At 39.9% G+C, this 22632-nt stretch overlaps 1 protein-coding gene across 1 annotated transcript in view; it reads right to left on the bottom strand.

Annotated features, from left to right (window-relative positions):
- LOC135464224 (uncharacterized) overlaps positions 1-22632 on the bottom strand; it is a 52468-nt gene that overhangs the window by 19384 nt on the left and 10452 nt on the right. The window contains 25 exon segments of the mRNA XM_064741731.1: positions 190-449; positions 799-1005; positions 1569-1753; positions 2033-2141; positions 3239-5427; positions 6155-6242; positions 7367-7548; positions 8083-8141; positions 9223-9335; positions 9620-9748; positions 10124-10243; positions 11235-11360; positions 11748-12002; positions 12247-12366; positions 13324-13443; positions 14075-14200; positions 14673-14801; positions 15021-15266; positions 16055-16174; positions 16806-16925; positions 17377-17508; positions 18940-19050; positions 21073-21234; positions 21698-21885; positions 22331-22541. Coding sequence (XP_064597801.1) covers positions 190-449; positions 799-1005; positions 1569-1753; positions 2033-2141; positions 3239-5427; positions 6155-6242; positions 7367-7548; positions 8083-8141; positions 9223-9335; positions 9620-9748; positions 10124-10243; positions 11235-11360; positions 11748-12002; positions 12247-12366; positions 13324-13443; positions 14075-14200; positions 14673-14801; positions 15021-15266; positions 16055-16174; positions 16806-16925; positions 17377-17508; positions 18940-19050; positions 21073-21234; positions 21698-21885; positions 22331-22541 — 5807 coding nt within the window.

The following is a 22632-nucleotide window of genomic DNA, read 5'->3' as shown; positions in this document are numbered from 1 at the left end:
TGAAGAGTAGACATCCCGTTAAGGAACAATATAATTTATTTTGCTTCAACGGTCCTCAAGATAGTTGCTGTTGCTGCCCCAATGCAATGTCTTTTCGCAAACCTCAATGTTTTCTATCAAAGTGTCAAGGATAAGTTATCAACGTAATGTGAAGCAAAACCTGTGGATAATCGGGTGTAGTCCACTTACCCTTGCCCCAGTAAAGCCTGTGGGTACCAGAAAGCTGACATAGCAGATACGGTCTTGTGAAGACGTGTGCGGTACAAAGCGATTGTCCCATTGAATGGTTTCCAACCCACAAGGACAAACCGGCAGTGACTGGTCTAATTCAGTCACATGTATCCTGTCTTGTTCAGTTTGTTTATCATACCAGGATCTGCAGAGAGCCACGTAATTCGTTCGCTCATTTTTAACGTTGTTCAACTGAAACATCCAGTAGCCTTTAAAACCTAGAAGGAAACGTATAACAAGGAAATCAATAATTATAACGTTCTTCATGCTGTCCGAGAGACAGATGTTCGTCAGTTAGACCGGAAAAGGTTGTAAGTAGACAAGACGAGATAAGGTGCAAGGTTTCTCAATGTCCACAACTCATTTCAACAAAAAATTTCTTTCCAGTTTATAAAACCAATCACAACAACATATAAAGCGAGATCTTTTGTAAACAGTAAATTGCATTGCTAAGGTGTGTACAATATGAGCCAACAGCCAACGCCCCACTATGCCCGTAAACTGAGTAATGGTTGAAAAAAACCAGAAAAGATGTAAGTATATGTATTTGTGTACAGTAAACCTGACCTGAGTTTCCTACAACTTGGTCCATGCGGTAAGCTTCAGGCAGGTTAGAATAAGGCGACGTGAAGAACACAGAATCACTTAGCTGATAACCAATAACTGGCCTTTTTTCCGGCTCCGAATCATCCCACCACATCCGGCCATGATCATAGACAAATACAGCAAAAGAGCGGAAAAGTCTGTGGCCAGCACCAGTTGGAAAGTGTTGTTCTGCAAATAAAATATGCTTATCACAAGATTTACAAGCAGAGTATTAAACATATGATGAAAATATTTTAGGTATAGCAATATATAATGATTTTACCTCGTGTTATTTCTCTACGAGTATCTTCGTTGTGCGAGACTAGAGAGACTACCTTTATTATTCGTTTTGAATGTGAAATTCAACAAATCGAGAACCGGTACCTGGTTGGTGCTTGCTTGTATATAGTGTGTGAAATGACCAAGAAATTAAATACCTTATTAATTCTCTTTCAGTGCTGTGTAAAGGCCTTAAACGTAGGGATTTTGTGGTGACATCTGATATCTCAAAATGAGATTAATGCATGAATTGTGCCTCTTGTGAAATTAATGTTATGCACCTTTATTAGTAGTAATACTTTAAATAAATAAACTTACTTGTTCTGTGCCATATTTTAACTGAGGGTATCGGTACATGCTGCTCCATTCTACAATCAATGCCCACTGGATGGTAATATCTCGGATCGCAAATGTACTACGTACGTCTTTTTCCACACGAAACAGGTTGGACAAAGTTTGTGTAGAAGACTGACTTGTGTTGAAGTTTTTCTCAAACACACGATAGACGACGACAGATAGAGAATCATTGGCTGACAAAGTTTGGGCATCTGCCCAGAAGGGGCAAATCAGTTTAACCCCACTGCCCATCACAGGGAATGTTCTTGCGTTGAATCCATTGAAGGAGGAGCCCAGGGGACACATATCCATTTGTTGAAACCTGAAAGGAGGCATTAGATTTAAAGGAGAACAGTACTAACTTCAGTTATCTTCCCTTTTCTCAAGAACTCAAGGAGTTAAAAAGCTGAAATGTTCAAAATGAGTTATGATGGTTATTGACGTATTATTGTTGACTGTTGCTAACTTGATGTCTGTTGAGAGCATTAAAACTGCATCAGTTTGGTAACCTTTATGTACACATACTTAACTCTTTCATATTCAGTACGTGGGAAGGTCTGCCAACAACCTGCGGATGGTCGTGACGTCTTAACTTACGAACAGATTTGTCTCTCTTGTGTCTTCTGTCACAAATCCTAAGGGAACTTCTATTGCTGGACTTAGAACATCGTCACCGTATACAGAGTCGCCACCGCTCACGTCGTACAGCCCTGAGACAATCAAATGGATCTTGGTCGAAATTTCAGCAAACATTTAATTTTAAATTTTCTTTTGAAAAGCCAGGGGCTTTACAGATAAATAAAATTTGCTACATTACTTTTAAGTGCCCAGGGTATTACTTTTGCACTTTACTTCGTCCTAAATAACATAAATTTAAGGATACATTCAGCAATTTGGCGAAAGTTTTAAAGATTGGAAATGCGACAAAGCATGATAATATCTATGCGTTTGGATGTAGATAAGATATCGAGAGTAAAAGTAATTAATCTGGTGACAGATTAGAGATGTCTGTTTAGATAAAGACAGAAAAACTACTCATCAATTTATAAATACATACAAACGCATTCGTCTAGTGAGTTGGCGCCTGTGTCTGATGTCCATCTTCCATCCGGGCAGGTGATACAGTCCGTTGCACCCTCGTTAGGTTGATACGAGCCAAATGGACACAATGTACACCGTCTACTTTCACCATCCAAGTAGGTACCACTTGCGCACCCTTATAGGAGGAGGAATAACAAGATCTTTTAATAACACCATCACTTGGAATACATATTTACGAAAGCACATAAACAGTTAGAATAAAAGCCTTAACGAGGTAAACTGACAAAAAGTTGAATTTCACAGGTAACATGTGATCATTTCCCAACTATCATAGTGTCGTCGTCGCTCTGGATTTATTGACTTTTACACTGTAAGAGAAACTGAAGTAACACACTCTAAAAACATGACAGAATAACATTGTTACAAACTGTTATATAGAAAAGCACAAATGTAGATGCTTTCAACGTCAATGCTGAGCACGAGAAAAATAGCGATAAACTGATATAGAATTCAATTAAGAAACCATTCGTTCAGAAATCGCCAGTTAAGCAATCAGCACAGTCACATATGCACGGCACAAACACGCGCGATTCATGAATAACTGGATATAGCCAACGATCTAAAGGAAATTATTAGCATCTACCTGTTTAAAAATTACTGTTTACCGGAGAATTCGTATCTATCGCCTTTAACCGAAAATATGTAGTAGGAAATTTGTTTAATATACGAAAAAACATTGTCTTATTTGCAAAATATATGCTTTTACTTGGCGCCGATGTTGATGTAGACATTGACCCAGATGTAGCTGTTGATACAAAAGCGACAGTGGTAGGTCCGGGAGTGGCTTGGGAAGTGAAAGAGTTGGGAGTGGCAACTGATTCAGATCCAGATGTGGATGTCAATACAGAAGTTGTTGTGGTACGTCCGACAGTTGTTTTGGAAGTTGATAACTTGGGAGTAGAAGTTGTTCCAGACGTGGATGTCAATAGAGATGTAGCTGTGCTACGTCCGACAGTTGATTGGGAAGTCGATTGCTTGGGAGTTGAAGCTGACACAGATGCGGATGTTATTACAGAAGTTGTTGTGGTAGATCCGACAGTTGTTTTGGAAGTTGATAACTTGGGAGTAAAAGTTGATCCAGATGTAGATGTCAATAGAGATGTAGCTGTGCTAAGTCCGACAGTTGAATGCGAAGTCGATTGCTTGGGAGTTGAAGCTGACCCAGATGTGGATGTCAGTAAAGATGTAGCTGTGGTACGTCCGACAGTTGGTTTGGAAGTTGATAACTTGGGAGTAGAAGTTGTTCCAGACGTGGATGTCAATAGAGATGTAGCTGTGCTACGTCCGACAGTTGATTGGGAAGTCGATTGCTTGGGAGTTGAAGCTGACACAGATGCGGATGTTATTACAGAAGTTGTTGTGGTAGATCCGACAGTTGTTTTGGAAGTTGATAACTTGGGAGTAAAAGTTGATCCAGATGTAGATGTCAATAGAGATGTAGCTGTGCTAAGTCCGACAGTTGAATGCGAAGTCGATTGCTTGGGAGTTGAAGCTGACCCAGATGTGGATGTCAGTAAAGATGTAGCTGTGGTACGTCCGACAGTTGGTTTGGAAGTTGATAACTTGGGAGTAGAAGTTGTTCCAGACGTGGATGTCAATAGAGATGTAGCTGTGCTACGTCCGACAGTTGATTGGGAAGTCGATTGCTTGGGAGTTGAAGCTGACACAGATGCGGATGTTATTGCAGAAGTTGTTGTGGTAGATCCGACAGTTGTTTTGGAAGTTGATAACTTGGGAGTAAAAGTTGATCCAGATGTAGATGTCAATACAGATGTAGCTGTGCTAAGTCCGACAGTTGAATGCGAAGTCGATTGCTTGGGAGTTGAAGCTGACCCAGATGTGGATGTCAGTAAAGATGTAGCTGTGGTACGCCCGACAGTTGGTTTGGAAGTTGATAACTTGGGAGTAGAAGTTGTTCCAGACGTGGATGTCAATAGAGATGTAGCTGTGCTACGTCCGACAGTTGATTGGGAAGTCGATTGCTTGGGAGTTGAAGCTGACCCAGATGTGGATGTCAATACAGAAGTTGTTGTGGTACGTCGGACAGTTGGTTTGGAGGTTGATAACTTGGGAGTAGAAGTTGTTCCAGACGTGGATGTCATTAGAGATGTAGCTGTTCTACGTCCGACAGTTGATTGGGAAGTCGACTGCTTGGGAGTTGAAGCTGACCCAGATGTGGATGTTATTACAGAAGCTGTTGTGGTACGTCCGGCAGTTGATTTGGAGGTTGATAACTTGGGAGTAGAAGTTGTTCCAGACGTGGATGTCATTACACGGGTAGATGTGGTACGTCTGGCAGTTGATTGGGAAATTGATGGCTTGGAAGTTGAAGCTGACCCAGATGTGGAGGTCACTACAGAGGTAGCTGTGGTACGTCCGGCAGTTGATTGGGAAATAGACGGCTTGGGAGTTGAGGTTGATCCAGATGTATCTGTGGGTTCAGACGTAGCTGTGGTACGCCCGGCAGTTGCTTTGGAGGTTGATAGCTTGGAAGTGAAAGATGTCATCAGAGGAGTAGCTGTGGTACGTCCCACATTTGTTTGGGAAGAAGCAGCTGTGGTAGTACGTCCAACAGTTGATTGGGAAGTCGATGTCTTGCGAGTTGAAGTCGACCCAAACATTGGTGATGCCGTAGTAGTTGTGGTACGCCCGACAATTGACTGAGAGGTAGTCTTAGAGGCAGAGGGAGTTTCAACAGTACTAGTGGGCGTTAATGAAAATGGTGAGTCAGTTGACACACTGGTAATTTGGGTTGTAAAAGGCAGGGTTAGTGGCGAAGAGGCGGAAGTGAGTAAAGAGGGTTTCATACTGAAAGACTGGGTTGTTGTTGTACGATAACTCGTACTAGGTGTTGTTGTGGTAACGGTTGAGCTTGAAGTCACAACTGGAGTATATCTGAAGTAAAAGGATCATAAAATAAAAACAGGAATAAAAGTGAAATCCAAAGTTTCGTATATTGCCCGGCCACTCCAACTAAATCATATTATAATTAAACCGGTTTTTTATAGGATCCTATTGACGTTAGGTTACCTCACAGCTTACACATGGTTTACAAAAATGCTTTTTTTCGACTTCACTATGAGATGTGTTCATTTCCTGTGGTTTTCTCTATCTAATAACCTCTTGACAGTCATATAAGTAAATATTTTTAACTACAGCCTAAAATACCAATCAAGTATTAAATAGACAAATAATTTACAGGATAACAAATAGCAACTCATGGCTGAATATGTAGAACTAACTCTGTAACGGTGTAACCGTGAGTCAGTATATCAACAAATGGGAAAAAACACTGAGAGGTTCTAAAATACAGCTTTTTATATGAAATATCAGGAAATTCAGGAAATATCTTGCATATATTCTGTAGCCTATGAGAAATGCTAAACAGTACAAACCGCTCAGACTTTCTGTTAACAATCATCAAATTAATTTTTGAGTGTACTCAAGAATACTTCACTTATACGACGGCTTTATGGTGGGAAGAAACAGGGCAGAGCCCGGGAGGAAAACTACGATCGTCCGAAGGTTGCTGGATGACCTTCCCACGTACGGCCGGAGAGAAAACCAGCATGAAATATAGGTTAGGGAAGACATAATATGACTAATTGCTAGGAACACTCACATGCATATTACCCCATCAGTCGTGTTTGTGCAGCTTTCAAACAGATTACACGGGTTTACATTACACGTCAAATCATCTTGGACTGGGTCTGAATTAACGAGGAAAACAAGTATTCTTAACCTGCCATACGACATTCTTGTATCTCTATAATGTAAGAAGAGTGACATTCCACTGACGTGTTAACAGCCACGATATGTCTGCAGTACAGCAGATGTGACATAAAGGTATAATCATTCATACAGCAGATGTGACATAAAGGTATAATCATTTATACAGCACATTTGACATAAAGGTATAATCATTCATACAGCAGATGAGACATAAAGGTATAATCATTCACACAGCACATGTGACGTAAAGGTTTAATCATTCATACAGTAGATGTGACATAAAGGTATAAAAATTCATTACTACGATAGAATATTTCACTACACACAATGGTAAAATCTTATTGACGGATGAAACAGTCAAATAAAGATGAAGCGAAATATATTGAAATGAAAGTACTATGGCCATAATTCATGCACGGTTGTTTAATACAGGAGAAGTCAGCAGCTATGAGATGCGAAACACTGAGCGTGAAATGTATGAATCAAGGCTGTTTATCGGCTGTTTATATCAGGTTTATATTTCATTCATACAAGTGTTCTTTAGAAACGTATGATAATAATATATAGTATCAATAAAATAAATTTATTGACTGAAAATTCATTTCGATAAACCGGAAGATGTTGAGAAGTGTCTTTCTCCCGTTTTCACCCATCAGTTGAAGAGGATTTGATCTCAATGTTTAACGCTTTGCTCAAGAACATTCCATTTACGTATACGATGGCGTACGATGGCGTACGATGTCAGTTTTATGGGTAGAGGAAACCGGAGTGCCCGGGATAAAACATCAACTTTCACCAACTTACTGGAGAACCTTGCGTATGACGTACAGATATGTACACCACACTGATTAAAGACAAGTTAGCTTCAAGGAACGTCAGATTGCGCCATATTGTCCCAAAGGTCTCATAAACAGAGAAAACGACAGAACATAGAAAATCCATGCCCACTGCCGGGATCTGCTACTCATGTGTCGTCCAATAAGAAAAAGACGAACGTGTTTACTGCTCGACCATTATCCGTTCCCACCAACTGTAGAGTATGAGTGTATTACATGTCAGTTAGGAATAAAGGTCGAAAAGTTTAAAGACAGTGTCTGCTTACACTCTGAGCCATCGCTAGCCACTAGTCTGGGAACTTCGGTGATCGTCTCCGTGGTTCTATCTACAGTTATGGTAGCCTTCTCCACGTAAGCCGTCAGAAGAGCCATCCTGACTGACTCGGTCTGGTTTGCACTGACAGGAGATTTGAACACAACTTCGTGTTCGATATCTAAAGAGCCATTCCTTCAAAAACACGACCAGGGTTAAATTGTGATATCATAGGAAATTTTTTGATCCTTTTTGGATATACCTTTAAAGGAAGGAACGCTGATTGATATTTATACATAGTAATATATGAGAAACCTTGTATATGACATGTGCATTTTTTGCCCAGTTGCATAGGCCTATAACACAAGGTTTGTATGAGCATTGGTGATCTCATTTTGTTACGGCACATGCTTTATCTGCTGATGTTTAAGATACTGGATAAAAGAATGGAGGTCCAGTTAAAAGACAAATTCAGTGAAGAGGTCAGCAGAATATACCGATTGTATATTTATTATTCGTTTATTAAAGATTATCTGACTTATTCAGTGGCTGTTAATTTTAATAATTAGTAAAGGACAATAAGTGATTTGATATGTGGAGAGGTTCAGTACGTTAAACCATCTATCAGATTAAATGAACAAATGAGCAACCGAAAATAAATGGAGAACTGATGACATGACAGAGCTGTCGAATATTAAAACCTGGGTATATATGTGTCGTGGGACTCACCTTAAACTGCTTACAACAACACCAACGACATCGGATATCCACGAGTACACCTTTAATAGCTGAAAAAAACATAGCAAACCAGGAAAGTTGTTGTTGTTGTTAATGTTCTGAGGTTAACAACAATAACTGGAAGCAATAAACGTTATGACAGGGTTCACATGAACAGTCAGAATAAAATCCTGACTGAGGTAAATTGACAAGAGGCCGTATTTCATCGGATTCGTGTGAACTTTTGCCAGCTATCACACTGTCGTCGCTACTCTGGTTTTACTCTCTATGCTGTTCGTCTTAAATTATATTATCTTTACGTATTAAATGTGACAACAGAAAAGCAGTATGGCTAATTCTAGACCTGTGAACTCTAACAAAATGGCCATTAAAGGAGAAGGAAATTTAAATATCAATCGAATACCATTGAAAAGAGTATGCATTTCCTCACAGGTGCATGCCATAAAAATTCTAATATGTACCTCAAGTGGATAAATTATAAATAAAGTCAGCGCCAAAATCCGCTGTGGGCGACTACATTTAGCCTAAGAACTAGTCCTGAAGTCTCCTGTGTTAGGAGGAGAATTGCCGTTGTAAACCGCCGAAGTGCAGTTCGTACATTTCCACTAGAATTCTTCTTCCCAGATGGTAGCGAACAGTACAGTTCGTTTTCCGCTTGACGATCGGAAACCGGAATGTTGGACGTTGGTTCCGAGTTTACACGACCAAACCGGTAGTTTTAATAACTCTCATTGACTGAGAGGCAACACACCCCCAGCATAAATTAAAGATGGACGACGCGATTTATGCCAGATTGCCGTTTTCACGCGTATGGCGAGGAAAAATCGCAAAAATTATGCAACAGGCACCACCAGATAGAAAAAAGTGCTCTTTTCAGCCTATAGTGTCATTTTAAAAAATTTTCTTCTCCTTTAACATCACGGCCTTTTTCTTTCTCCTAATTCCCCTTAAATCATGGTGCTAGGGGAGTATAAGTTGTTGAATTTCACGGCTTACGTGTGGCCATTCACCAAGTATAACACTGTCAGCGCTGTTCTGATTTTACTCTCCATGCTGTAGTCTTTTACATTTGGAAAGATACTCTTTTATTCATATCTTACTTATTACAACACAACAATTTTATAACCTCACCGCTTGTTCGTACTCTGTTACTTTTTTCAGATAAACTGTGGAAAATGGGTCGTTGTAATCTTCTCTGTATGAACCGTTCACGCTAAGAAGGGCCTGTACTCTGAAGCGGTTCTCTGCAGAACAAAACGTCAGGGCGATTAACATATGTGGAACAGAATACTTCTGAAAGTTAACGTATCTCAACGGTACTGTAAAGCGATAATCTTTGGAACGATACGCTGCTTACAGGTCACGTAAGTCACCGGCATTATAGCGGTTTTCCGTGGAAGAATATGCCTATTTGATGGACATTCCTTGGGCGTCCCTGTGTGCACGCTGTGGAACATCACTGGCCATAATGGGGTCTAACAAGTTTTACTCTCCTTTTTAGAAGGTTAGGTAAGGTAAGGCTGTTTACCTTGGCAAGACAGTCCATCGTCAAGAAGAAGTTGGGTTGAGCTACAAAAGCACGTCGTGTTTCCGCCAACAAGTCGACATCCGTAACTACAAGTGTGGGTAAAGTTGTTACATTGACCAATCGCAAGATCTGGAAATTTGAAGAAAAAATCATGTAAGTACCGAGACAAAACCACAATCTATATGTATATCTCCAACAGTAAAACTACTCTTTACAGGACACATATCTTAGAAAGTACAGTCATTTGATGATTTCTGACAGCTTCTTAAAGCGCGAGAGAAAGATTTATTGCCATTTTCGTGGAGAAAAATAAAACTTTGCTTGAACCAGGAGAAAACGTCACCAGCTCGAATTTGTCCGCAACTGGGTTATTCCCGTTGACCTGTTTACTTAATTCAATATATATTTGGCGGGACCTTTTCTGACAGTTTATACAGTCACGGTTTCTGAAAGCGAGCATTCGATATTTTAGTAAAATATACGATTATATTGTTAGTAGCTTACCTGGCACGCATTTGTTCAGGTCTTTCACAGTGAACCCTTCGAAACAGTTACACCTATATCGACCTGGGGTATTGGTACAAAGCTGTTCACAGTTGTTCCCTTGAACACACTCATCAACATCTGAAACAGTAGCGGTAAGAAATGAAATGAATGTGTAAGTATGTCCGACATAAGAATGAATCTTTACAACCCTAGGCAAAGTAAGGCTTTCGTCTGTCTAAATCTCCACTTCGGATGAAAATACGGAAAAGCATATCTTATGAGCGCTGTATTAGTCCTATATGCGTTATTCCAAATGTATATTCAAGTAGTTATTTCAAAAGTTATGGTGATTAAATGGAAATGGAGACTATCCAGAATAGGCGAAACGAAATGCCAAATAAAATCACTTCGTCTATCTACATAGGCCTAAACACTGTGCCATTTTCACTATTATTAATAATATAAGATTTTGGGGCTATGCTAATGTTGCAGAAAAGGCCTGGAGTATTGCAGAGTAGAATATAATGTAACTAAAACGGAGTAAAAATCGGACAGAAAAGTAAATTAAAGACAGTAAAGTTATTGAAAGGACAAGAAAAATCTAGATTAGAATGTAGATTAGTTGGACTGATGATCGCAAGGGATGTATAGAATTGGAAAAATTACGCAGATTAAAATATGCAGAAGTGAGAAAGGGTTGAAGGCCAAAAAAGTTTCAGATTACATCCTGATTCAGATTGCAAACCGAGACCTGAATCTGTTTACATTTTAGTTATGCACACATTTTGATTTATTTATATATTTATTTACTCAGTACTCAAGAATATTTCACTTATAGGACGGCGGCCAGCATTATGTTGGGAGGAAACCGGTCAGAGCCCGGGGAAAACTCACAACCATCCGCAGGTTGCTGCAGGTCTTTTCACGTAAGGCCGGAGAGGAAGCCAGCATGACCGAACTCACCGCGACCAAATTCGCGCTAACCAACTGTGCCACGGAGCCTCCCCCCCCCCACCAACACACACACACACACACACACACACACACACACACACACACACACACACACACACACACACACACACACACACACACACACACACACACACACACACCTGTCGATACTCACCTTCACAGATTCTGCCGTCATGATTGACATCATGGAATCCAGGTGTACAGCTACACTCATAACCGCCGTCAGTGTTGACACAGATCTGTGCACAGGTGTGCAGGCCACGGGTGCATTCGTCAACATCTGCAGTAAGAAGTATTGTTATAACTAAATCTGAACTTGAAATTTCCAAATAGTGCGTACGTCATTGTCCCTCAAGTTCAAGTAGTGATAGATCTGTATCAGCATAATACCTGTTTAGTACCATCATTTTGAACCTCTCTATTATTCAACAGTAGGAGGTAAAGATTCACTTCAAATTGTGACTAATTTTGTTAAATCGGTTCACAGAAGTGTATATAAAACACGCTTCAAGAAAGTTTTATTGTTATTATCATACCAACGAAGTATTTAAATAAATATCAGACTTCTTCAGTTTAGGCTGTTCTTAATTAAATATATTAAAATGTGCTGCAAAAGTTAATGTGCCAAAGCTTGTTGCGTCAAACCACATTATACAGTTGTATTTACCTGAGCATCCAGTGGGGTCAGTGGTATTGACAGTGAATCCTGTCGGACAGTTGCACCTGTACGAGCCAGGAACTTCCTGACATATCTGGAGTGAGGCACACGGGTTGGTATCGCATTCTCTTATGTCCACATCACACAACTCTCCCTCCCAGCCGCCAAGACACACGCAGCCAGTGGTACTGTTACAGAAGTCCTGTCCCTGACCACAGTTACACAGGTTCTGACAACCAACACCCCAGTGGAACGCGTCACACTCTGTAATGAAACATGAGAACTTGTAGAGGTTATATGGTCTTCATCAGGGTACTAGTCTTCAGGCACCTGGTTTTCCACTGTAAACTGGTGGATTCTAGAATTAGTCATACAGGGTAGTACAGGATACAGCAATTCAAGTGAGCCTCTTAGTCGCCTGACATAAGCGAAACAGGAATGAAAAAACACCACAGAAAACTTGTACCGAACTACTTCCGGTCTAAAAATGTGTTCAATATCTACCCACCTGTGCAAGTTGTGCGGTCATTTTCCAACCGAAAACCCACTGGACAGGTACATTTGTAGCTCCCGACATTGTTTTCACAACCTCCACTACAAGTTCCATTATACAGGCATTCATTGACATCTGCATTAAAGTAAACACAATAGATAAACACTGGTATGCGACGGTCTAACCCGATGTCTAGCCATTGAGAATGGGAGTATGTTTTACGTCTGGTGCCACCAAGCATTATTCCAAATAAATTGTACTGTCATGGTTAAAAAAGCAAACAATTCTTTTCTCACTTCAGTCGAGTTCATTTCGTTACACATTCGATCAAAGGCAAAAATCGGTTTAATTTATTGGCGCTTCTCATGTATACAGAATTATCGCATATATATGGATTTAACAAACACATTTAGGGCAAGCCAGGTCTGATCATCATAGACAGATATGAAATATTTGAGCCATAACGCAAATCATATTTGAAATAGATTACCCCTATTGAAATAATTGTTGCATAAGCGTTACAAAACGTAACTATTGATGATTAGTTATTTCAACAAGCGTTGGACTTTCAACCCTTACTGAGATGATATTTCAACAGGGATTACATTTGCATCATTTAGTGAAATATGTATATCAAGAAGATCAGTATGGCAAGGTACATAAAGTGCATTTTTTACATCATGTTGATAGATTCAGGACGTCTTCCTGCGGATGTAGGTTTCATTTTCTCAATTAACAGAGCTATGAGAGACGTGTGTTTGGTGCTAAGGTTGGTATTTAGGCTTTTTTGGGTGCGTGGGTTTTCGAGTGGTTGGGTTGTTAGTTTGGGTAAGGACGGAGATTGTAGCCCTGTTGTGCTTTCTTTTGACGTTGAAGTTTGTTCCAGCTGCCTGTTCCAGCCTGATTTTTATTACTTGAAGTCTGACATAACACTGAATTCTTTTCGTTACTCAAACCTGCCCACTCACCAATCAGTGGTAGGTTGCTTTTGTAACGTTTACTAAACCAATTATTTCAATAGACGTAATTTATTTCAGTAAGAGTTGCAACAGTGCTGACAAAGTAAATCGGTTACAGTCTTTCTATGCTTACCCTCACAAGCAGTATCGTTGAAGAGTTTATAACCCTTAGTACACTGGCAAAAGGTCTGTCCATCTTGCACCAAACAGAAGTGCTCACACGAGTCTGCGCGATCTCCACACAAATTATCCACTGTTACAGAGCAAAATAAAGACAAAGACTTACAGGAAAGAAAAAGAGTATGCTTTCAACGGTAACTTTGAATACTCCGTCTACCATGACAGTAATTATTAGTACTGTCCAGATGACGTCAGATTATTAGTCCTCGGTCGGTTTATGTAAACTTTACTCAGGACATTTGCTTTATGCGACATTTCATTTTGTTGTTTCTTAAGAATAAACCTATATCAAGATATCAGGAAGTGAACAAGGTAGCAGCGTTTTGTAAGTTTCACACAAGGCTGATATCAAAGTAAATACAAACAAAACATCCAAAATTTGAACGATAATTTACGCCCATGTAACGAAGCTCAGAGAGAAACAGAACTGTCACATGAGCCTCAAAAGATTAAGAACTTCAAAAAGTTTACAAGATAGACTTCGATCAACATTTTAAAGATAAAGTCAAAGGTGGAGATCTGTGCTTGCCTTGCCCGAATCTAGTTAAACTGGCCAAATGTTTCCAATTCTACATTCAAATTTAATATGATTAATGCAAAAATGGTTGAGAAAAGTAAGTATTTGGAACAAATGTGTGTGCTCCTGAAATAAAGCGAGCATCAGATGGATGAAATCGATCAGATGTCTCTGTAGTTGTACCAACCGTTGGTACACGACCTCCTGTCATCATTCAGAACGAACCCTTGGTGACATTTGCAGTTATACCCATCTTCTGTATTCTCGCAGACTTGCTGGCAACTGTGGATGTTCAATTCACATTCATCTATATCTGAAATTAAATTAGCACAAAAATTTGCAATATGGTTTCAAAAACTCGGAGAGAAAAAAATGGGCCACCACCTAATATCGCACATTGAATTTGGAACGCTATCAACAATGAGGGCACGTGTTCAAATCTATCCACCAGACAAAAGTTTGTCCGTCGTCACAGAACATAACAATTCTTATGTCCTGTTTTAAAAACCAGTCAATAAAATAACTAAATAGAAATGTATTGTTTCCCATTGTCACATTCGTTAACATCAGGTGTGAACAGGCAACATTCTAAATAGACGATACATGGATGCATTATATAATAATACATTATTCTCCATTTACGTATAAGTGTAAGTAAACTGACGCCTTCAGGTCTAGACAGTCTTTCCACGTGTGTGTCTTGACACACAAGATATTGCTGTTGTGCTAAGGAAGTGTGGTAAGACTAAAGTTTTTAAGTAAATCTATTGTTAAGACAATCTCACCTGTACAGTTATCTCCGGGACCAGTGTAAGTGGGTTTACACCTACAGGTAAAGTTTCCCAAGGTGTTCACACAAACAGCTTTCTTCTGGTCGCAGGTGTTCAGGTCAAGCCTCTCACATTCATCTATATCTGTAAAATGTATTGGAGATAAAACTGCAGGAATGTTTAGCTCTAATATTGCTTTTATCACATTGCAAGGAGTTATAATTAATGATATTCATGTTCTTGTGAACGTTGAATATCAATGCTTATCTGATAAATGATAAATTAGCGGTGGAACTGGTAGAAATGCTGAGCTTACGATTAATATATATTTTGTTGCTTTCTGTGTCACTAGTCTTAACCTACCTTTGCACGTTCCGCTTCCATTGCTATACCCTGGCTTGCAATCGCACCTGTAACTGCCCACAGTGTTGACACAAATCTCGTTGACACCACAATGAACGCTGAGACACTCATTCACATCCTGGTCACAGTACCGGCCGCTAAACCCAGGCTCACACACGCATCCTATAACAGGGTCACAACGCACAGTGTGCGCTAGGCACCCACACTCTTCTCTACACCCTTCACCCCAGTGGAAGTCGTCACAGGCTAAATCACAGAATGAATACGTATTATTATTAATACAGTGCTATAAGAAGAGGGAGACAAAAGATGGATACATTAACTTTGTTTAAATGATCATAGCAACATTACGAAGTGAATCTTAACGGTGGAATTGACTACGTTATGGTACAGAAACTCCTAGGTGCTTCTCTGTATCGTTCCATCATCGTGCGATGGAACCATAGCATGATAGTACGATGATGGCCGTCATACCCAGGCATGAAAATATATTACTTTACTAGATCATCATCACAGAAGTAATTCAACATTAAACGCAATGCGGGGTGTTGAAAGTTTTGTTATTAGCATTTGCATTAGGGTGTCACAAGTATTCGCTAGCAGTGTTATCAACTCTAATTGAAATAAATTACTCCTATTCAAATCATTGTTTCAATAAGTGTTACAAGTGTAACACTTATGCTGATAAGCTTGACAAACAGTTGAATTATTTCGAGGATATCGCAACATTCTGACAAGATTAAGAATATAGGCGACAAAAGATTTAGACGAGATTTGGTGGAGAAATGAACGAGCAGGGGAGATTCGAACGAGGGCGCGATATTTGGTCGCCAAAATTAGATTCAGAAGCAGGCGCAAGATTTACATAAGATTCTCGAATGAAAATGTCGCTGGAGTCTCGTTGGAGTCTCGTTGCAATGTTGTCCTGATCTCGACTTAATCTCACTAAATCTCGCAATGTCGTTCGAATGTCGTTGTTACTGGTTTAGGGTAAGTGTATGAACGAGAGCAATGTCTCATTATAGAGAACCGACCTTGGCAACTCCTGCTGTCGTACTTCAGCTGGTAACCAGGGTTACACGAGCACCGGAAACTGCCCGGGGTGTTTATACATCCCTGTGCGCACGGCGCACTCGTCACACACTCATCGACATCTGCGTGTACACCGAATTCATGACATCATTGAAGAGTGGAAAAAAGAGACATGAACATGAGTTGATGTTACGTTGTTGTGACCTACATCATATTCATCTTTGATTCCAACTCCTAATTTTGACGAAGCTAAATCGAGTACTGTGTTCATAGATATACATTTAGCTTGATGTTTCATACATTTTTACCAAGTTTTTGGATTTTATTGGCGTGTATTTTCACTTATATGATGGTGGATAGCTTTATGGGTGGATGAAAACCAGAGTTCCCGGAGTAAACCACCGACCTTCGCCAGGTACCTGAAAAGCTTTTTGACAAAGCCGAAACAGCGAGATGTGGATTCATACACGTGATCTTAGCATGTTTTTGGAAACAATTAATACTGAGATTTCGTTGGTTCATTCGGCTTTACAGCACGGTCGAGAGGACGAATCCAGCTAGTCTCTGGCGTTATCAAACAGGGGCTTTGTCAAGTACATGGAGTCGAGCATTCATATTCGTCGCACAAAAACCAGATGTCTCTGACTGTTGTATAAGAGACATACTGCATAAAACAGCATTAAACCCTAATCAAACAAACACATAATGTGGCAAATAAATATAAGATGTGAGAAGATCTTGGGATTTGTTTACCGTGACATGTTCCATTTGCTCCCAGAGCTTCACCGTTCCTGCAGATACAAGTGGCATTTCCGTCGTTTACACGACAAGCGTAGTCACAGCTGATGTCGGCCGAAGCACAAGGGTCTACATCTGGAAAAATTCCAAACAATCGCTAGTGACATTTCCGGCACAATATAAAACCCGACACTGGAGTAGACTTTATCACTCACGTTGTTATGTAGTGTAATGAAATGCTTATATAGCCTGGGTTACCAGATAATTACCTTATTTTAAAAAAACGTTTTAAGATTAGGCTAATTGTGTACATTTTGTTGTGCAAAACTAGGTTGATAGGAAACTCATCGAGGCTATATAAGCCTTTAACGTAAAAACTCCGGGCTTCTTTTGTGACTCTTCACATTCAGTACCTAAATTTACCCGTAACAGAGCGAGACAGGATTTCACGTAAGCGCTGCAGCATTGCAACAAAGAAAACATTACTTGTTCTATTTTGGATCCGTGAGAAAAAAAGCCCTTAAATCACTTCACTGTATAAAACTACAGTTCCTAGCTGCTAGACTACAGATTGACTCAGATTTACCAGGGATCTTTTCACAAGTCTTCTTATCTGAGTTGAGACGGAATCCCTCGAAACACTGACAAATAAAAGTGCCCTTGTTGTTCATACAGATATGCTCACATCCGCTTGTCTCCTCGGCACATTCATTTATATCTACAAACATTACAGAAAATTGTTTTGGTGACGATAAATGGAAGAAATATGATCATCACAACGATTATAACATAGAGTAAGGCGTTTTAAACCAGGTTATTCGGCTCTGGTGATGAACTTGACCAGCTATTCATCCTGTTAGAAATATGGGAACATTATTTTATGCACCCTTAAAACCTTTCGACCTTTTTTCGAAAAGGACCTGGTATGGTAAGGCAGGGAATCGGCTCCAGTGCAAGAAACTGTGCACCTAAAGAAGTGAAACTGACTATCGCTGTGAGCCACAGCTGCTGACACTGTGGAGTAATGAAAATCATGGCATCACAAATGTACCTTTCTAAAAAATTCTTCACCACACAGTTATGCACCAATCAATTAAATGAAGACATAACAAATGTAACTTTCAGCATTATACTTCCGCGACGCATAACATGTTAATGTTAAGGACCACGTGTGCTCTTAACCAGGATTCACGTATGATGTCGCCAGTTGCCAGAAGTTACACAGTACCATAGCTTACAAGGCAGCCTTTATCTTTACTCCCACAAAAGTATGCTTCAAAAGTAAACAGAAGATCCACAAAAATTTGAACTCATCCTCGAGGTGTTATGTGTTCTTCATAACGACTTCGTTAGTCCACAGTACTATGGAGAATGCCGGAGAAGAAACGGCAGAATTACAGATTTCAAACTTGCTGAAATATGACAAAACTGATCAGATTATAAAATCTTTGTTTTATGTATGAAGATAAACGTTAACCAAAACAAAACTTTGACAGCACGTAGAAATATACACTGGAAACTTTCGGTAAAGATATTTGTCAGGTTAACGTTGATCTTCGAACTGTAATCAAAACCACAGTGCCTCGATTGAACGAAACATTGGCGTTTTTGATCGAGAGTGCATTTTCGGTATGTTATTACTAAACAGCCCTCTCTTTTATGGCCATATAACTTTCATGAGTGCTTCGAACAAGTTTTATATTTCTGATTCGGAAATTTACAAAATTGTGCTAGGATTTTGAAATTTGCACTTTCTTATCGTACCTCTCTGTGGTCGATTCTCTGCCTTACCATGTCAGATCCTTTCCAGTGTTAGTCGCTTAGAATTGCAAAAAAGAAGATAATAATCCCTGTAGCTACGTGGTTTTCTTTGTCCTGTAGATGTCCTGTAGAACGTTTGCATGATAACGTAATGGTGTTACAACGATGAGCGACTAATATCTGCGATTCTAATTTTTAAGAAGTTGCGATTCTTCTTTTCAGACATTTGCGCTTGTGCTTTCATGACGCCTATTTTACTTGAAAAAACAAAAACAAAAACAAACAAACAACAAAACAAAAAACAGACAAAAACAATGAATGATTGAGAACATGTCATCCATGATCCCCTTAGCGGGGTTTTTCAATGCAAGGTTTGCTACTGATTTACCCAGGCACGTAGTGTTAAAGGAGATGTAGCCTTCCACGCAGGAACACGTAAAACTGCCCCTTGTGTTCGTACACGACTGCTCACATGGCGATCTGTCACACTCGTTTACATCTACAAAGGCAAAAAATACACTGATACATTCACACATTTAACTGGGTAAATTTGTATTTGTATTTGTTACGTTAATGTTCAAGAATCTCTCTCGTCTTCACCCCATGCCTAATAATGCTGTTTACTCGAATCCAGGGAACAGTTTCACAAAATGATTTAGGGCTTTAACCTAAAACTGAATCAAAAATAAACTTTAAAAATATTCATCATTTCATTTTGAGTCTGTGCTGAGATAGTACAACTTAGTGAGATAGTAAACAAGATTAAAATTTTGGACTAAATATCCCAAAACTGACTCTTTAAAAGAAACACTGGGGATCCTGAATGCGTATTTAAGTCACGGGAATTGTCATACTTGTCCCGAAGGCCGTTGGTTTTCTCCAGTTTGGAGTAAAACCCAAATCGTTTGAGAGTCAGGTATTTTCTATTTAATGGATTGTGGGATGACTTGCATGATTTCTTGTATCAGTTTGTCATCTTATTTCCACTTACCAATCATTAGCCTAGTTTAGTATAACTTTTTAACATGTGTATTAAAATATGTACAGATCACTGTATCGCTATACGTAAATTTGCATATAATATTAATTCAACTCTTTAGGTATACGGGTAGATATTTGGCTGAAGTCGATAATATTTATCCCAAGCGAAGCGGAGGAAAGATATTAACGGGCGAAGCCAAATATTCACCCGTATTCCCCCGGAATGTCGTGATATTGATCACCATAAAGAGCATTTTTGAGACGTAAAACTGGCGCTGACTTGGCCCGCCCGACTGCTTACCAAGCGTTGTCTCCCTTGGCGGAATTACGTCATCATAGGGCATAGTCTCTATTCAGCTGAATTTGGTCAATCAAGGTCAGTATTAGTGCTAATCGAGTGAATCGCACGAAGAAGATGAGACGACAGAAATCTGTGATGGGTGTGCTTCTGGCGATTTTGATTTTGGAGAGAAAATTTGAATTTGGATAAGGATTCAGATGATACTGTACTCAGCAGGTGGAAATCTCTGCACTCAACATTCAGTCTTTGCCCTGGTCAAATTTCTCTCGTTCACGATCAACACGGTGGCGTTGTGATAAAAAAGCAGGGACGAAACTGATTGATATGGGTCCGGTCACAGGAGCTTCTGGACGGTGATTTAACTACATGTAGGAATGATGAAGACATTCAAAGGATAAAAGTTTATGTAATCCTATTCTGTTTTCAGGCCTCAAACCAAATGTCCTAGGACGTTACCCGATCTTTCTGGAGGAAACTCTTCAAAAGATTTCAACTGTCCTTTTCATTGTTATCACTGTAGGAACAAAAATGATGGCAGTACGCCCATTAGATTTTGTTTGTATTTCCTGCATAACAATTGCCCATTTTGCCACATTCTTTTTATTAGTGCGAGACAAAAAATGTCTCCCTTTTTTCCGACGTAGGCAATGATTAAAGCAGACCACAAAGTGTTAATTTGTTCAAGCAAAGTTGTCTTTTTGTTTACATTTTGCATCTGTGCGTCTCGCCTTGACTCCGGGGATGTATTCGCGCGTGAGGCCTTCACTCCGGGTGTAGGCCTATATGGAACTGATGTTCTCCCGCTGTCCCGTCATATTCGGTCGTGTATGTTTGGAATTTTTTAACTAATCAAATCAATAGAATTTTCCTCTGAATTGTGATAAGTCTTCATGCAGCACTTCAAAGCTTGTCGCGCGCTTATACGATGATGGAGAGCGTCACTCCCGAAAACTTGAAAATATGCATAAAAGCAATAATATTTTAGGCCTAAGTTTGTTTTTCTTGTATTCTTTACAACAAACATTGTGAAAGTCATCCATATTTACTCTTAAAGTAAAATTTCTTGATCGAAAGATTCATATTAGAGATCACACGTCTGTCAATATCTACAACCAAAAGTATATCGAGATGCATTTTTGCCACAACACAATTACATTTAACCTTTTACAGAATGAATTACCAAGGACGCTACACCATGATTACTTGGACAACGTCCGTTAAGGTGGGGTAAAACTTTACCTGTACATTTACTGCCGTTAAGCACAAATCCTTGTGGGCACTGGCTACAGTTATACCCGACCCCCAGAGACGCTTCTTCCGCCGGTGTCAAGTCGGTGCATGTTGTGCCCGTAGGGCAGGGCAGTTGACTACAAGCATCCATGTCCTCGCTGCAGTCGTTTCCTTGAAAAAAATTGACTTCAGGCGTTTTGCGAAAGTAGCTAATGAATGAGGTTAAGAACGGAATCGAGAAGAAATTTCAACCCACCATACATATCTATCCACTCTGTTAATTTTATCTGTGACATGGGATTTTTTGTGTTGTGTTCCCTTTGACGGTAGATTTTACAGTGTAGGAGAAAACCGAGCGTTGTTAATACACACTGTAAATGTATCGAAGACGCCACACGATCTGAGCCAGTAAAGGAAAGTACGACTGTGGCTTAGCGCATCATTATAACAATATCTGGTCTAGACGCTACAAAACATAATGAGTCCAATGAATTGAGTGTTTTTAAATAAGCGCTGTGTGACATTATATTAATATGTCATCTGCCCGCAAAAATCAAAATACGATAATGGCAACTTCTGAATTGAGTGCCAATAATGTGTCAGTGACATCATCAAACTCTAAGTTTAGTAGTACCTGTCCAACCCGCGTCACATTCACAGAGAAGTTCAATGTAGCTGATCGTGTCATTTCCGTTCGCATCCACTTCCGTCCTGGGGACTTCCGTGAAATCACACTTGCCATGATTGCTACAGCCACTACAGATATGGATCTCGATAACAATCGGCGGGGCTTCTCCGCCTCTCCCGTCAGTGGCACCGATACTGTAAAATATAATAACTTAACTGTTATGAACCCTTTTGAAAATGTATTAAAATGAAATATTTTCATCAGCTGTGAAGATTCCCCGGTTCATGTAGTGCAAGAAGAAACCCATTTATTTATTTGGTGATTTACGCGCATTCGGGGTCTAAGTGGTCGAGAGGGGTTAGCACGCCAGCGCGGCGCAGTGACCCAGGAGCCTCTCTGCGGTCTCTGTGAAGATCATGCGTAAGTGGAAACGCCTGCTCTTTATTTAAAGGAGTCTTGTTTAACGCCATGATCAGGAATTGTTCACTTATGTCACGTCGGTAAGTATTATAGATGGGTTAAACTGTAGTGCACGAGGAAAAACGACGAATGGCAAGTAACTCACGAAGCGAAGCCGAAAGTTGATCGACAAAAGGGTAAATCAGCAGAGGGTAAGACTGAAAAAAAAGCAAATCTCACCTGAGGGGCTTGGGCTGAAGAGATATTGGTGTGAAGCGTACCACAGCCCTGTTGTCACCAACACGCTCCACAGTAGCCGTACCTGGGTCGGACAGGAGATACACTGTCACATTGTCACCATCCTGATCAGTGGTATTTACCGAGATTGTAATTGACTCATTGAGGGTCACTCCAACCACTGCGTCAGCAGACACAACGGGAATGTTGTTAGCTGAAAGAGAAAATGGATGGGCTTCCTTATTCGATATGCCTAATATGAGAGTTGGCAAGCCGTATGAATGGCACGATTAATCCGTATTAGT

This window comes from Liolophura sinensis, chromosome 1 (assembly GCF_032854445.1).
Source record: "Liolophura sinensis isolate JHLJ2023 chromosome 1, CUHK_Ljap_v2, whole genome shotgun sequence".
NCBI classification, from domain to species: domain Eukaryota; kingdom Metazoa; phylum Mollusca; class Polyplacophora; order Chitonida; family Chitonidae; genus Liolophura; species Liolophura sinensis.
This window is presented reverse-complemented; position numbering and strand designations above follow the sequence as displayed.